The sequence below is a fragment of the Lissotriton helveticus genome, chromosome 11 (assembly GCF_964261635.1).
Source record: "Lissotriton helveticus chromosome 11, aLisHel1.1, whole genome shotgun sequence".
NCBI classification, from domain to species: domain Eukaryota; kingdom Metazoa; phylum Chordata; class Amphibia; order Caudata; family Salamandridae; genus Lissotriton; species Lissotriton helveticus.
In genome coordinates, this window is record NC_136072.1 from 543,495,914 (window position 1) to 543,511,630 (window position 15,717).

The 15,717-nt window shown below is 46.6% G+C and overlaps 1 protein-coding gene across 2 annotated transcripts in view; it reads right to left on the minus strand.

Annotated features, from left to right (window-relative positions):
* Positions 1-15,717, minus strand: part of RHOBTB2 (Rho related BTB domain containing 2) — a 260,721-nt gene that overhangs the window by 161,059 nt on the left and 83,945 nt on the right. The window contains exon 2 of one of the 2 annotated variants that reach the window (XM_078666263.1): positions 9,071-9,138. In XM_078666263.1, coding sequence (XP_078522389.1) covers positions 9,071-9,123 — 53 coding nt within the window. In that variant the 5' untranslated portion in view covers positions 9,124-9,138. Of the gene's footprint in view, positions 1-9,070; positions 9,187-15,717 lie in introns of those variants that run through there. The other variant, XM_078666262.1, reaches the window with a different exon arrangement.

Here is a 15,717-nt window from a genome sequence, read left to right on the forward strand (position 1 = left end):
GCAGCGATACCCTCACAAAGCTGGACACTGGTGCGACGATGCCGGCTGCATTAATGATATCTCTGCCCCTGCTTGCAGGTGTGCATTTCCTTCTCAAAGCTGGACACTGGTGCGACGATGCCTGCTGCATTAATGATATCTCTGCCCCTGCTTGCAGGTGTGCATTTCCTTCTCAAAGCTGGACACTGGTGCGGCGATGCCTGCTGCATTAATGATATTTCTGCCCCTGCTTGCAGGTGTGCATTTCCTTCTCAATCTCCATCCCTCTCCTTCCACCATTCCACACTCACAACCCTACAACCTTCCTGCCTCGGACTCCTCTGTTGCTCACTCATCCTCACCTCCTTCCTCTCGTATCTCCGAAAGCTTTATTTTTGCCCCCTTTCTCTTCCTCATTCCTTGCCCCTTTCGCTCGTCTTTTTCTCTTTTCCCCATTCTTTTACATGTTCCTCTCCGTTTTCTATTTTTCACCTTCTAATTTTCTTCCATCCATTTCCTCTCTATTCTCCATTTCTCGCTGACCCTTTACTGCCCCTGCGCCTCACCCTCTCTGAAAAGGAAACAGACAAGCCACAGGCAGAATTTCTTTGAAAAACTCCGAAAGGGCGGGTTCTACAACAAGTGCGACCGGTTCAGGGCACATTGGGTTCTATTATCCCACCTTTGGGCCCTGGTGCCAACTGCACTGGCTGCCCCACTAATAGGTACGCCCCAGAGCACATTTGGTGCAAAGTTCCTTTTGTTGTTCAACCACCTTATTCAAAACCGAACTTAAACCACTTCTAGCTGCTGGATTTTCGTGGGGAGAATGACTCGCAAATTGGCAGCCCAATATGCCACTAGAAAGTAGGACCCCTGACTTTAATGAAAGTTAAGTTGTGTGTTCATCGCCGCCTAGCCATGCTACACAAAACCAAGTCACACCAGTCTCCTCATTTCAATGCGAGTATGTTGTAAATATAATTAATTCACTGCAACGCGTTAAATTGTATTTTACCAGCCATGCAACATATCCATCAAGCAAAATCCTTGACATCATTTTTTATGCTGCCACTCTTCAGTGAGGCTTTCCAAACCAATATACCGTCACTACCTGCAGCTCACGCGGCTCAAGGGATCTTCCAACCAAAGCAAAAAAGGCAACATGTGAGCACACTTGACAAAGCGAGGGGACATTACTTTGCGGGGGGGGGGGGATAAAACAGGCCAGGGAAAACATACGCTGTAGTCATAGATCGCACTACGGGGGGAGGGGCGGACACCGACAATGTGTCCCGACGCCCCTCTCCCCTTGCAGGCACTCACCGGGTCCGGCGGCTGCTGGAGGAGAGCTCCCGCTCCTCGGGACTCTCCGGGGCCGCAGAGGGACGTTCTCTTTCCCCGGGGCTCCTCCTGTGCTCGGGAGCCTCGGGACGGTCGATGCAGGCTGCTTCCTCCTTCCGGCTCTCTCCTCCTCCTCCTGCGATGACGCGGAAGGGGGCTCGACCGGCTGGGCCAATCCCAGCGCGGCCTGGGCTTGAAGGCGGGCGCTGCTTCCTCCTCTCACTCGGGGCCGCGGCGGTGAATACACGGAGCAATGCCGGGTGGGCACCGGCCTTAAATCTAAATATTAAGCGAGGTGGGCACTCGCTCGGGGTACCACAACAGCGGCAAGGTCCCTGGCAGGGTGGGCACCTGCCAGCGGACAAAATACTCGAAAATCAGGTGCCGGCAATGCCGGACCAGATTCGGGGGCGTTCCCGGCTGACGTCGCGTGACGTCGGCAAAAGCCAAAGAATCTCGGGAACGCCCCCGAATCTGGTCCGGCATTGACGGACAGGCCCCTCGTCCAATGGCTAGGCTCCATTTATGGAGCCAGCCAATGAATGACGAGGGCCGACCCAAACCCACACTACAGTTCTCATTAGATTTCTCCTGCGCAAAAGCTGCTTGCGCAGCTTTTTGCAGTCGAAACCTAAAAAATGAACGTATCACTACTTATCAAGCACTGTCAGAAGTCAAAGGATTTCTCACCAGAAATAGCGTGACGTCAGCAATAAGCATGCAAATCCATCATTAAGGGGTGAAAATGACTCGAGAGCGTTCACCGACGGTAAGGAAGAATCATCGGTCACACTGAGCACTATTATCAGTGCTTTAAATGGGCCGGTACTCACCGGTACTGAGTACCGACACTTCTAAATTTTCTGCGCTTGAGTACCGGAACTTTTTCTTGTCTCAAAGACAGTACCGGTACTCATGGAGCAGCAGCCCAACTTAATTTGGCTTCTAAAAAAAAAGCACGACACACAGCTAACGAGTCTGTCCCCTTTTGTGAAGCACTCGAGTGCTAATCTCCCGTTAACATCTCCTAATTGAGCAATGCCCCTCCTCCTGTTGTGCTCTCTAGTCCGGGCTGCTGCAGCCTCCTGGACACAGGAGATTCTTTCAGCAGATCTGCACGCTGGGCTATTGTGCTCTGTTGGCCATCCAAACACCTTCGAAAAGTGGTGAAAGCTTTGTTTTTTTTAATTTTTTCATGTGCCCCCTGCTGTCCAGTTCCCTTCAACCCATTTGCAAGGTGTAAACGACTTGGTGCTGGACAGATGAAAGGCCAAATTTGCATCTCACCCCTCTCCCTATTGATAAACACACTGCCGCCATAGCTTGTCAGAGCTTAACTTATAAAGAGGAGAAATAATATACATGCTTTTCCTTTAAAATGTAATTGATCAAGAAAGTTTGTGATATTGTGTTATGTTTGTTTGATTTCTATAGCACTTTTCCAATGCTTATGAGATCCAAGGCGCTATTACACTGTAAACAATTTAAGAAGGGGTTTACACTCAATTGAAAGTAAAATATTTATGACATTAGAAAATAATTTTAGTGAACTTTTTTCTTCGTGCCTTTGAAACAATTTCTAACATAAAGCGCCAATGAAACGAAATCTTAAATGAAGAGTTGCATTTGGTCATGAGGTTTTAGCAATGATTTTAATTAATGGCCCCTTAGCACTACCCGTAGCCCCGCCCCCATGGCTCCACCCCCATAGCCCTGCCCGCCCCTAACCCCGCCTGCATCTCAATTTGGTGAGTACCTGCACTTATTTATTTCCATTTAAAGCACTGACTATTATGAAGCAGTTTTTTGACCTGGAGGATGTTTGCTAACAGGAAGAAGACTCACATTATAATATACTGCTAAGTGGAGTTCAATAGGAATTCATGTATGAGGGTTACCCTCATCTAATTAATACAAAAACAAAAAAACGGATATCCAGCACAAGTATTTAGACAGCTGGGCCTAAAGAGTTAAAAGGTCTCCAATAATCCATGGACCCTTCTCGTTCCTTTTAAGTGAGCGAATACCTACCCAGTGCTTTTTCAAATATGTGCGGGTAACAATCAGACATCTAAATAACCATTAGCAACCTGGACCAATTGTATGTCATGCTCCCCAGACTCACCATAGGAGTCTGCAGACGAGTTTGAGTGAAGAACTGCCTTTTTCCCTATTTATACATAGTAGCTACAATATGGACGCACTGCTATGCTGCCTGGAGAACTCGGCGTGCTGCCACTAACCCTTTGCCGCTTCCAAACTGTTCATTAACAGGTATATGATGGAACCCCTCCAGTGCTAGAGACGCAATAAAAATGTACCAGAATGCGATAATTAAAATCCGGTCATACCACACGCGTAATAATCTAAAAGCATGGGTATATCCTTACCACACTGTGACCCTTTGGAATGTGGCCGTGGAGATAAACGCCAAATTTCCAAGGACCTACTAGTGCTCTCTATTAATCTTTCCTTTTTTAAGTTCTTGTTGTAGTTGTTCTAGAGTTTAAATGTTGCATGTGTGCAACAGAGGGTCAGACGCACTGGTCATTGGGCCTCTTTGGTAATACAACAAGCACTATCCCACTATCCACCCTGCTATAGGCTCAGGGTCGGCTTTAGTGCTGGTGACGCCCCGTGCGACAATTATTTTTGGCACCCCCACACCCTGTAACAGCCGCCTCGAATTCTCTCACTACCACCGGGCAAAAGTACCACTCATCTCTCCAATAATAAGTTATTATAAACACAGAGCCCCCCACCCCAAGGTCAGTGCCGCTTCCACAGGTCAGTGCCCAGTGCGGCGGCACTGGTCGCACTGCTCTAAAGCCGGCCCGCGGCTCTACTCATTCTGCGCCATTAGGACATCACCCATTTCTTCTGTTTTTATAAAGATTGTTTATTAGGAGAAACAAGCATACAATATCAGAGATGGGTTGTAGCTACAAATAAATCACTCTGAGAGCTAATTAGGCTCACACCAGTTGCGAAACTTATGGAACAAAAGAGTGCAGCGGCCCAGGGCTTTAAGTGGGATGAAAAACTGGGGGGGTCTCTCAAAGGGGAGTGGCCAATGTAATTAAGGACGTGGCTTAAAAACACGTAAGCTAAAAATCTGTGCTTAGCATAGTGTACCTCCCGACTTGTATTTTGCAGTTTCTACCATTGCATCCAGGTATATGATTAAACCAACAAGTAACATCATACCTACAACAAGTCAGTACTATTGGCTTTGTCAATGGTTGTTAGTTGCATAAAATAAATAAGCAGCAACTATGGCTTGTATATAATATTGAAAAAGCTTCCGCTTAAAGCCCTGGTGACGCCACGACAAGTTTGCTGCTCCTGAGTTTCAAAAAGAGAAGGGAAATCAGGAGAGAAAATGACTCTCTTTAAAGGATTTCCCTTCCCCTACAACACTTACTTAGCATGAAGTCATGCCGTAACTTCTCCACTAGTGAGAAGTGACCAGTGTGAGCACCGTACATCGATGTGCCTGCTGTCACTGCAGTCAGGAAAAAACGGATCACCTGTGCCAGGGTACAAAACAGAGCCCGATAGAGACCCGTTTCGAGGCCCCCTTTAAAAAACTGCTGGTGCTCAGCACCTGTGAGCCCCGGCCCACTTAAAGCCCTGGTGCAGCCTGTGTCAACGCACAAGCTAATGTGCTGCTCCTCTTCCGGCGTTGATGGTCGCGGCTGTGGCGTAGCAGATGGTTGCAAACAGTTAAATATATACTTATGGCCACGTGTTAATCATTGAGCAACTCACTTGCAAAAGTGCAATAAAAGTTATTCTCGCACTGGACTTGGCCTGTCCAGGAAGTGACTCAGGCACCAGATCTCTGGTGATGAAATGGCGTCACCAGAAGATCACACGTGTGTGCTATGAAACCAGTTGGGTGGTGGAAACGTTTATGGAACTCGCGAGTCCAGAGGACACAATTGCAAGAGAACACCAACACCACTGAGCGAACATTGTGTCATAGTTCAGTTTTAAATTCATATTATATTTTTACTATTGTTAGGAAACAAATGACTCACACGCATTTTCTCCTAGTAAGGTGTGTAACCAAAAAACATCTACCGCAACCACATGTTCTTATGCACTTATGTACTATTGGCACAACTATACACCTAATCCCAAGTGCTGTACAGCACATCCTTTATTAACAGGTAAAACCACTTCCCAAAACAAGCCCTCATTGGCCATTCGCTTCTATGCTGTTGGTGATGATAATAACAGTGAAGGAGACACATGCACCGGCTGCAGCGAAAAAAGATATCAGAGGAAGGTGAAAGGGAAAGAAGAAACAGGAGCTAAAACAGATAAAAAGCTAGAGATTGAGGCAAGATTTACCACCCCATTTGCTCCACAGAGGCATCCCTCATCTGTGGATGTGCAGGTGATTTAGAGAAGCTTAATACTACTTAATACTCATCAATTGCCCTACACAAGGAAACAGAGCTGTTTTGGGGATCTTTGATTCACTGGCTAACATTGAAACGTCCTCAAATAGATAACCCAGGCCCTCTATGTACCGACAGATAGCTTGCATGTTTGTTCCTGGCACCTTTAATCCTTTTTAAGCCCACAGCAAGCAACGGATCTAATAAAAGGAGACGTTCTCTATATATGATTGATTTTTCTCTAAAACCGTAGAGCCTAAGACCCATTATTTCATTTGTTTTTAACTTTGCACGTATTATTTTTATCAGTTCACAGCACACTTCATTCCCAAAAAGTTGTACAGCTTTGCACGTATGCATCACATGATCAAGTCACCTTCTTTGAGGTCACAGTGCCAACAGAGAGGATCCGCCATCAACCTTCATATGCGCATCCTTCTGGTGCCCACGCGTGTGTGAGAGCGGTCCTATATCTAGGCCGTGCTATAGCAACTGCTGTGGTATGAATAAAGGAAGAGAGACCGACTCTGTCCCATCTAAGGGCTGGTGTATTTGTCTGGAGGCCTATAATGTTTTATTTCTAAAAGCACATCCAAACGCCTTACACCGGCACCAGCAAATACTGAAAGGCCCAGTCCCATCATTCAAACGAGCCTGCCACTTTGGTTGCACGCCGCAAAAGAGATCATTATGAAGTCTGCAAAAGTGACCAGGCTCAGAGGGCGAAGCGAAACAATGCACTGATAGTGACAGAGACAAGATAATCCAGTGTAAAAAAAAAAATATTGAGCATTGGCACATGAGCAAAAAAGAAGGGGGACACTTTCTATTGTGTCATTTTACTGAGAAAAGGGATGGGGTTCTTCCATGGGGCAGAAAGACTGCAAGACTTAGGATCACCTATACCAGCTTTCTGATCATCTCCTTCAGCTGCAAATGTATCCGAGGTCGACTCCCATATCTAAGAAGATTGCAAAACCTACAGTGGCTTAGGGCAGTGGAGAGCCTTCATGCACCTGCTGAAAAACTACTCTGAGTAGAGGTGTCCAGCTCCCGCTTGTGTTTAGGATGTTATAAATTCTCTTCACTGGGTTGCCATATGAAGAGTGTTGATACCAGTTGAATTGGCAAATCTAGAGATTAGCCGTTTAGTTAGAGTCACTAAAATGTTGTAACATACAAGCAAAATGGTGGTGCACTAGTGTGGGTGTCTTCACTAATAAAAGTGGGGATTGGCTTGGAGGGCATTCCCATAGTGAATAAACATGGGTGCATGTCTCAGAGTGTCCTATGATAATATCACCCAGTCTTTAATTTGCCTGAAGTAAGTAGGTGGTGTGAAGGTGGGACATTGTTGTTTTGATGGTTTTAGTTTAGTAAGGCAGTTAGCCAGGTAAAGTTCACGATGTGCACTCATGTCAATAAAGAGGCCCTTTTCACACAACAAAGTGGTCAGTGGTATTTTGATGCACCCCTCTCTCCCAAAGTTCAGTGGTCTAGTTCTTTACACCGTAGTGATGGTGGCCACCCAGGTGGGCCATGTGTGGGGCAGTATGGATGAGGGTGGGGTCATTTCATTTTGATGTATAGCTAGGTTTTAGTTTTGTTAGGCAGTTAGTCAGGTAAAGTTTGTAATGTGCACCTGGTTCAATAAAGCAGCCTTTTTCACAACAAAGTTGTCGGTGGTATGTGCTGCATCCACTCTCTCTCAAAGGGGATTTGGGGAGCAGACAATCCACGGGCAGGTCTGCCCCGTGCAGATTGGAGGGTGGTGCAGTCCAGCACTGCTATTTTGTTTGGGGCTTGCCCGATGGTATACAGTGAGTCCGTTTGGGCTCTCTGCCACCATTTTAGGTTCAGGTGACCTAGTGGCTGGTAGCAGGCAGCCCTTTTGTGGCCTTTTTTTATCCCCACCAACCAATACCTGTAGCTAGTGGTTCAGTCCTGGGTTGTCAGTGTTTGGTGCATTGTAGGCCTACGTTGTTGAGACAGGTGCGCACGGGTTAATTTGTGCCCGTTGTCGCTTGAGACAGGTGCTTAGCGGTGGCCTGGAAAGTTTTGCAGAAGTTGACAGAGGTTTGGTTGGCACTGCCAGTTGGTGAACCATGTGCAAAGGGAAGGTAGGCAGGAAGTTCAAGGTTAATTTTAGGACGTTTTGTTGCTTAGAGGTTCATAAATGCAGTCACAGGCTGTAGGGGAAATCTAAAGTTGAAAATATTAAATGCCTTACAATTAAATTAGATAGTTGTGGGTGGGCCATGGGGGGGAGAGGGGCGCAAGGGAGGAGGTGGGACATTCTTTACTTCATTTTGATGGTTTTCATTTTGTAAGGCGGTTAGCCGGGCAAAGTTTGTGAAGTGCACCTGTGTCAACAAAGCGCCCTTTTTTACACAACAAAGTGGTCGGTGGTATGTGCTGCCCCCCTCTCTCCCAAAGGTGAGTGGTCTGGTTCTTTACACCTCTGTGATGGTGACCACCCAGACTCTGCTCCTACAACCCTGGGCTCCTCCACCGAGACTGTCGAAGCAGGTGTCAAATATGAGGGCGTTTGTACACACCTTTTCCCTAGACACGACGTTGAACCCTGCCGGTTTTGGGACTGGTGGGGGAGATGGGCTTGTTTTCAGAGTTGGAATTCCACTCTCCGTCCCTGGGGCTTGCCTGGTAAATTCCGCTCCGCAGATTCCACGCTCGGCAGCAGGTGCCTCGCAGGGCCGGACCGGTGACATTCCTCTCCAGAGAGCTGCCAGAGTCGCCTCTGCGGAACGCGACGTGCCCCCGGGGGCCCGCGCGGCATCAACACGTGATAGAGAGGGGATAAATAACCAACCCTGCCAGGGTAGAACAGGAAGAATAGTACATGCCAGGGGGCGGACTGGGCGGCATATTGCATGCATGAAAGAATACCCAGGGGACGTCACTTTCAAAACAAATGTGGAATGGGACAGTTTCAAGGTCAAGGACGAACTAAATATGAAAATAACGTGTTTTGTACAAAACGCTTCTGCAATTTCTGAACGCTAAAGTCGCAGGTGTCACTTTTATCCTGTATGAAGATCGTGCTTTTATCCCTCATGTGATAAACATCAGTGCTGCGAAAAGTAGAGGCGCCCCGCGCTTCAATTCCAGCCCAATAAATGAGTATGTAAAAAGAGACCCTGGAAGGATGAAAGTCTGAGTCAGCCCAAACGTACACCGCATCTATCCCAGACAAAGTGCAGCGACTCAAACATGCGCTTGTAGCAGGCGCCGTACACCTACCTTCTCCCTCCCCAGGAGGCTGCATGAGGTATTTTGGAGGTACAGAGATAGAAACGAGGGTGTGGGGTTGCACTTACTCATTGTAGTCCGTTTCTGCGAGCTCCAGGGCCAGCAGCTCTCCCTGCTCCATGTCTTCTGTCTGTACCTAGGACAGGCAAACAGAGATTGCTTTTAGATGGGAGGGGAACAGGCGAGGACAGACACAGAAAGAAAACAGACAGTGAGGGGGAGAGAGAAGCGGGAGCTCGGGGCAGAGGGTGGTACTGTAACTCAGACCGAATAAACAGCTGTGAGTAAAAGCAGCGTATGATAAAGTCTGAAAGGAGAAAGACGTTGCACTTAGTGACAAAATCAGTAGGCAAAGTTGGCCAGGTCTTGCGAGGGTTGAGCCTGGCAACGCAATAAAACGCAACAACCGCATTTGCGACAGAGGTATTCAAAAGAGCCCCAACCAGTTCCACCTCCTGTTACATGAACAATTTATAGTACAGGGCTGGGAGGGCTGTGCTGTAGGAGACTAAAGAGTTTTCAGGCTCTTGTGTTTCTGTATTCACTTGGTAAGGATAATTACAAGTCAAGAATTCTTTATTTCGGCCAATAGGACCATAAAAGCATAGGTAAAAAAAATACACCACAATTCATACATATACATTTCAAAGGTAAAGTGCATGTGCAATATCGAACAATTCCATTTAAAAATTATAAAATGCAATAGATACTTTAAAATAAACATTAGCAACATTTGGGGTTTAAAAAAAGGTGGGGTTGAAACCAATAGAAGGTCACAGAAAGGTGATGAAGTGATCAGAATAAGCAGAGCCTGATTTTAAAATAGCTTGGCGCGCACACCACATGGAGAATAGGTATCCGAAGACAGAATACACAATGGGCATACTAGTATCATATTTTAAAATCCTATAGGCTTCCGCACAATGGTTTGTTCCAAGGTTTCTCCATATCTGTACCAGCCATCGGCGTATAGCCTTCTTGTATGCCGGGCAAAAAAACAGTACATGTTGAGCTGTCTACGAGATGTGGTTGCAAGCTGGACAACCCTGAGTTAAAGTGCCCCCCAGTTATTTGTGAAGGTGCGAATCCGCAATGCTCCGTGCCTGAATTGTAGGAACAGCTTTTTCGCAAGGGGGGGCTGGATGACATCCAGAACAGGTTCTAGGCCGTATTGCTCTTTAATCTCTAAGAAGGATGCGGTCATTGTACCAGTTGCAGGATTCCTCTTTAACTGATTAATTCTGTAATCCCTAAAGATCTGTGACAAGGTCTTCCTGGATATTAACATACTGCTTCCTTCAGCGTTAGCCCATAGTTCACCCATCCCCATAGCTTCTAGGGAGTTTTTAATATACGCCAGCCATGGGATTTTGCTAGCTCCTTTTAGGCTCAGCACTACCTTTAACTCAGCTCTAAAAGCTTCTAATTCTGGGATACTCCATATTTGTTGGCAATGTAGTAGGACTCTAAGGGCAGCTTCCTCTGCAATTGGACCAACCCCAAGATCCATTCGAAGTGGCATAAGCGGAGTACTTATCGGAAGGCCTAGGAGTTGCCTAAGAAAATAATTTTCATTCTTAGATAGGGGGGCGGTTGCCCGATGGCCCCAGATTTCTGCACCATACAGGGATGCCTCCCTTATTTGAGCTTTGTAGATTTCCATCACTCGCCCAATCATTTTATGGGTACACTTCCTGAGCGTTTTGGCCAACCCCCACCCCCCGTTGTCTGTGCCAGCTTAAGGCTGGCCTACTTTATTTGTGCACTCCACTCCATCTTCTCAGTGAGTGTTAACCCAATGTATTAAAAAATGGTCACTTTCTCTAGTAGTTTCCCATCTAGCTGGGGGTTTGGTTGTGTGGTATTTCTTACGGTAAAAGCCATATATTTAGTTTTTTGTGTGTTTATCTCTAAACCCCTGCTTTTACAAAATGAATGGAAGATATCCAGTGCCCTCTGTATTCCCATAGGGGACTTAGATAGTAGGGGGGTATCATCGGCGAACATCAAGGCAGGGACCTTGAGGTTCGCCAACCTAGGGACATCTATATCCCTCCCAGTGGTCAGGGTTTCCACTAAGCCATTAATAAATAGGGAGAAGAGGGTAGGAGCCAAAAAGCACCCTTGTCGTACTCCTCTTTCTATGGAAATGGGGTCAGTGAGCTCACCAGTCTTCCAATGCCTGATTTGGGCAAAATTACATTCTTGGAGCCGTTTCATCTGGTAGCAGCGGTAGGGGGGAGCCCCCATTTCTAGTAAGATGGTCCACAATTTGTCCCTGGGGACCAGATCAAATGCCGATTTTAGGTAGACAAAGATCAAATAAAGGCTGCCACCTTCAAGAAGTACAGTCTTCCAGTACACGAGTTGCAGCCTAAGAATTCGATCTATTGTGGACATTCTAAATCTAAAACCTACTTGGAAGGGGCTGACTATGGAGTACGTCTCCATCCAGCTCTCTAGTCGACCCAATAGCACTCCTGAATATATCTTTTGGGTAACATCTATGAGGCTTATTGGGCGATAATTGGAGGGTAGCAGTTGTGAGCCCTTCTTATAGATTGGAATGATTTCTGCCCCCAGCCAGGTCTTGGGGATTGATATTCCCTGCAGGATAGCATTAAACAGAGTCCAAAGGTATGGTACCCAGATTTTCGGCTCATTACGGAAGAGGTCACCTGGGATCTTGTCTAATCCCGGTGCCTTACAACACTCATTCAACTTTGGGGTTTCAGCATTACTTACACTACCTACAGGGTTGTTAAAAAAGTTGGGTATTCCTCCCCCACACTAGTCGGCATGCTTCATCATGGAGTCCCCTTCACCAACACCTGAATGGTCCTGGGTGGGCTTATTCTGGCAGAGAGATGTTTTTGTGAGTTGTGAAAGGCCTTAGGGGAACAAATATGTATTAATGCAGGGAATATTTAACTACTTACATTTGTTGAGTCTGTCTCATGCAGGGTTAAAAGCAGAAAGACGGATGAGTAGCGTTTGGAAAGTGCTAGGGTTCCTTCCTCACTGCCAAGTGTTGGTCAACCTGCCTCAGCCCCTTGTTGTGTGCTATCGTATCTCTGGGCTTTCTTGAGGAAGGAAAGTGGCTTAACGGCCAGAACGGCCAAATTTGAAGCTAGGGAACCAGGTTCGAGTCTGGTGGGAGGCTCAAGCATCCTGTGATTCTGGGCAATTCCCTTAATCTCCTCATGTCTAAAAAAACAAGCATTTGCAATGCAATATGTCTTGCATTTGTAAGAGTTAGAGCTACTGGTGTTGTAAATGATAATGTCTTTTACCCATGTGCTTTTGTTTGCAGTGTTGTGGATGTGTGTGGTGTGGAGTGGAATTATGTGGGTTGGATTGAAATTGTTAGTTGTGAAATTGTGTGGGGTGGTTTTGAGTGGCGTGTAGTGTATTTGTGTAGTGGAAGTATGTGGCATGGTGAATAGATAGGGGTGAGAGGTGCAGATAATTTAAAGACATGAAGACACATAGAGATAGGTAGTTTGTACACAAAGTGGTAAATGAACTCCAGATAAAGGAGCAGAAAGAGTGTGCGAGAAAGAGAGGAAGAAGAGGGAGTGCCTACATACGTCAGGGGGGGCTCCTCCAAGTGGGCGGAGGAGCGTCACCCCACTGCTTTCTTGCAGTGCGAGAAGCAGAAACATAAAATGGTATTATAAATACCATTTTATGTTTCGGCTTCACAGACTGCGACAAAGCAGAAGGGTTTGGTTGGGGGCAGGCTTGTGGGCAGTCCTGCTCTATGGCAGGGGAGGAGTGGCTTGCCCACTACTGAGGGCGATGACTGTTTGGTCAGCCCTCTGGGGCCGACCAAACCAGTTACTTGCCCTCTGCCTTTTCTCCATGTAGGCTGCATGCTGCCTACATAGAGAAAATTGCCTCCCCATAGATGCCTGGCTGGTCGGCGTCCCACCAATCACAACGCTGCCATTGCAAAGTTGGGATTGTTTAGGGAAGGGAAGGAAGGCTGCCTGCTTCCGGTTCATGAGAGGAGCTGAGACAACGACGTGGGACCAGGTGGGTAAGTTAACTTTTAATTTTTTTAATAGTAAATTTAAATTAAACCTCTCCCTCCCGCCCCCTCACCCGCGAGCCATGCCGGCTGCGACTGATATACGTAGACGACACCGTAAGAAGAGGAGGAGAGTGTGGGATTGAAAAGGCACAGTTAAGATATTGTGTTCGAAGACCTTAAGTGAACCACATGAGAGAGGCAGGAAGAGTGTGTGAGAGAGCGAGAGAGTGGTGAGGGGCGGCATGAGAGAGAGAGCGAGAGATGGACGATTGGGAGGGGCAACCGAGGGGGGTAGGGGGGGAGGCGAAAGGTACACTAGTGTACAGCTTGAGGTAAAGGGAGGTAGCATGTGTGAGCAGGCAGTATAGACAGGAGATAGGACAGTGGGTGTGTTGTGGAGAGATGAAAGGGTTGTTGGAAGTGGGAGGTAGAGATGGGTTGTATTGGAATGGTTTGTAGTGGAATTGTGTGTTATGGAATTGTGTGGTGTGGAGTTCTGTAGTGGAAATATGTTGCACGGTGTGCTGTAAAATTGCGTGGATAGTAATTAAATAGTATTAAGTGTAATGGAATGATGTATCGTTAGATTGTGTGTTAAAAAATCAATTATAAGGGATGGTATTGTGTGTTGTGTATTGGCAAGTTGTGGAGTTGAATTATGTGGTGTGCTGCGAAATTTTGTGGCATGATGTGGGAATCTGTGGTGTGGATGGGAGGTATGCGTTGTGTATATTGCCTGAAATACTTTTTGTAGCTTTGGCTTTACCCTACATTATACATTTTACATGTCTGAAGTTTATGGTGTTGTCTATATATAGGAATTTGTGCTGGAGGATGTACAGCGAGTACGAATCCTACACTAGGCACTACTGGCTCCTTTTGTGCCATCGTGCGAAGCTGAACACTATGCAAAACAGCAATAATTATTGAGAGGATAAAGAAGACTTCAAGTGGGATCCCTCAACTTCTAAAAATGTATACTAGAATCATGAAATGTGTTTCAAAAGACTGTAATAGATTCTCACATCTTCCGCTTTACAAATGTTGGTGTGTGCAGTGCTCACCTCCTGTCCCACTGACATGCATACTGCCAATTTGCAAACTTGAGAAATGCAAAATTAAAATGGAGTTATTTTTAACTTGTAGCTAGTTAGTTAAAGGTTAAACATCCCAGTGGGTGACGAAAAGATCTAATGTGATAGCTTTTCAAATAAGAACGCCAGCATCCCACTACTAATGAACTACCATTAAAAGCTTCTTAAACATATGAGCACGCTAAATAGATATTTACCAGAACAATGCGAGCAGTGAAATGTAAGGTGTCTGAAGAGACACTGAGAAAAAACAACAACAATGTGATGCCAGCCCTCTTTCCGCGTTCATCCTTGGCCTAAAGGTTGGGGTGAATTAGGTGGAGAGCCTGAAATGGGTCCTGCGTTGAGCAAGTGCAGCACATGCTGTGGGTGCTTTCCCATGAGACCACCAGTGACACACAGCCACATATTACACTGCACACATGGATTGAAAATGTATCACGGAGGGATAGAAGAGAGAACCACAGAAACACATTCCATGGGCCCAATTATGTCGCGCTGCCAATTTGCAAACTTGTGAAATGCAAAAATAAAATTAAGTTCCTGTCTTTTTTACTTGTAAGCAGTCAATCAAAGGTTTAACAGCCCAGTAGGTGACAGGAAAAGATTTAGCCAGGTAGCTTTATTTTTCCCTCAGAGTTTTGTGTAGAGCAAACTAGACCTGAAGGTGTCAGAGCGCTTTACACAAGCACCAGTTGCGTTAACGAAGGACACATTCATTTTTGTTAGGCATGGGCAGATTAAATGATTTGCCCAGAATTACATGATGTGGAGCGTCTCTGCGGAGACTCGAATCCGGTTCCCCAGCTTTGAGGTCGACCACTCTAGCCATTAGGCCAAATCCTCGCCCCTCTCTTGAGAGCACCAGGGTAATCCCAACAATTAACTACAAACTGTAAAACTTGACAAACAACTATGTTCATGCGTAGTGAACAACCAACTGTAAAGCACTACAACGTCTTGTTAGAAGTAGTAAGCGCTATAGGAATGCAATTACGATACACATCTTGATTATACACGGGACGTACTATTTAACTAAATTAGGCAGGGTCAGCTCTTCTCGAACATGTAATTGGCTTTGACGGCCAGATGCACAATTTGGTGGCCTATTTTAATACTATATAGTATGTGCTTAGATTTGAGTGGCAGGACACACAGCACTACTGAGAAGTAGAGGAGGAAACTTAATAACGCAATGATGACGCTTATGTGACGAGTAAGGAGCTCCGGCTGGGAGCTCCCGGGCGAGGGAATCGCCCTTTGGCAATTCGCAGCCCCCCCCCCCCCCCATCACCCCCACGGCGACTGAATGCCCGGTCCGGCGTTCCCCCTGGGTTCTCTGAAGCGGCCATGGTGACCTCCGAGGTGTCCGACGCCTGGTCAGAAGCCGCCATGACTGCAGAGAGCATCTCGCCGGAGGAGGAGGGGACAGGACGAGCTCGATCCCCCCTGCACCTGGATCACAGCCTATCAACACCGAGGCAATAGATCTCTCGGGAGCGCGGCTCAGCCCTTGCTGGGCCTGACCAATCGATTCATCGGAGCTGCCCCAGGGGATCAATACCTGGTGATCTGCTCCCGATCA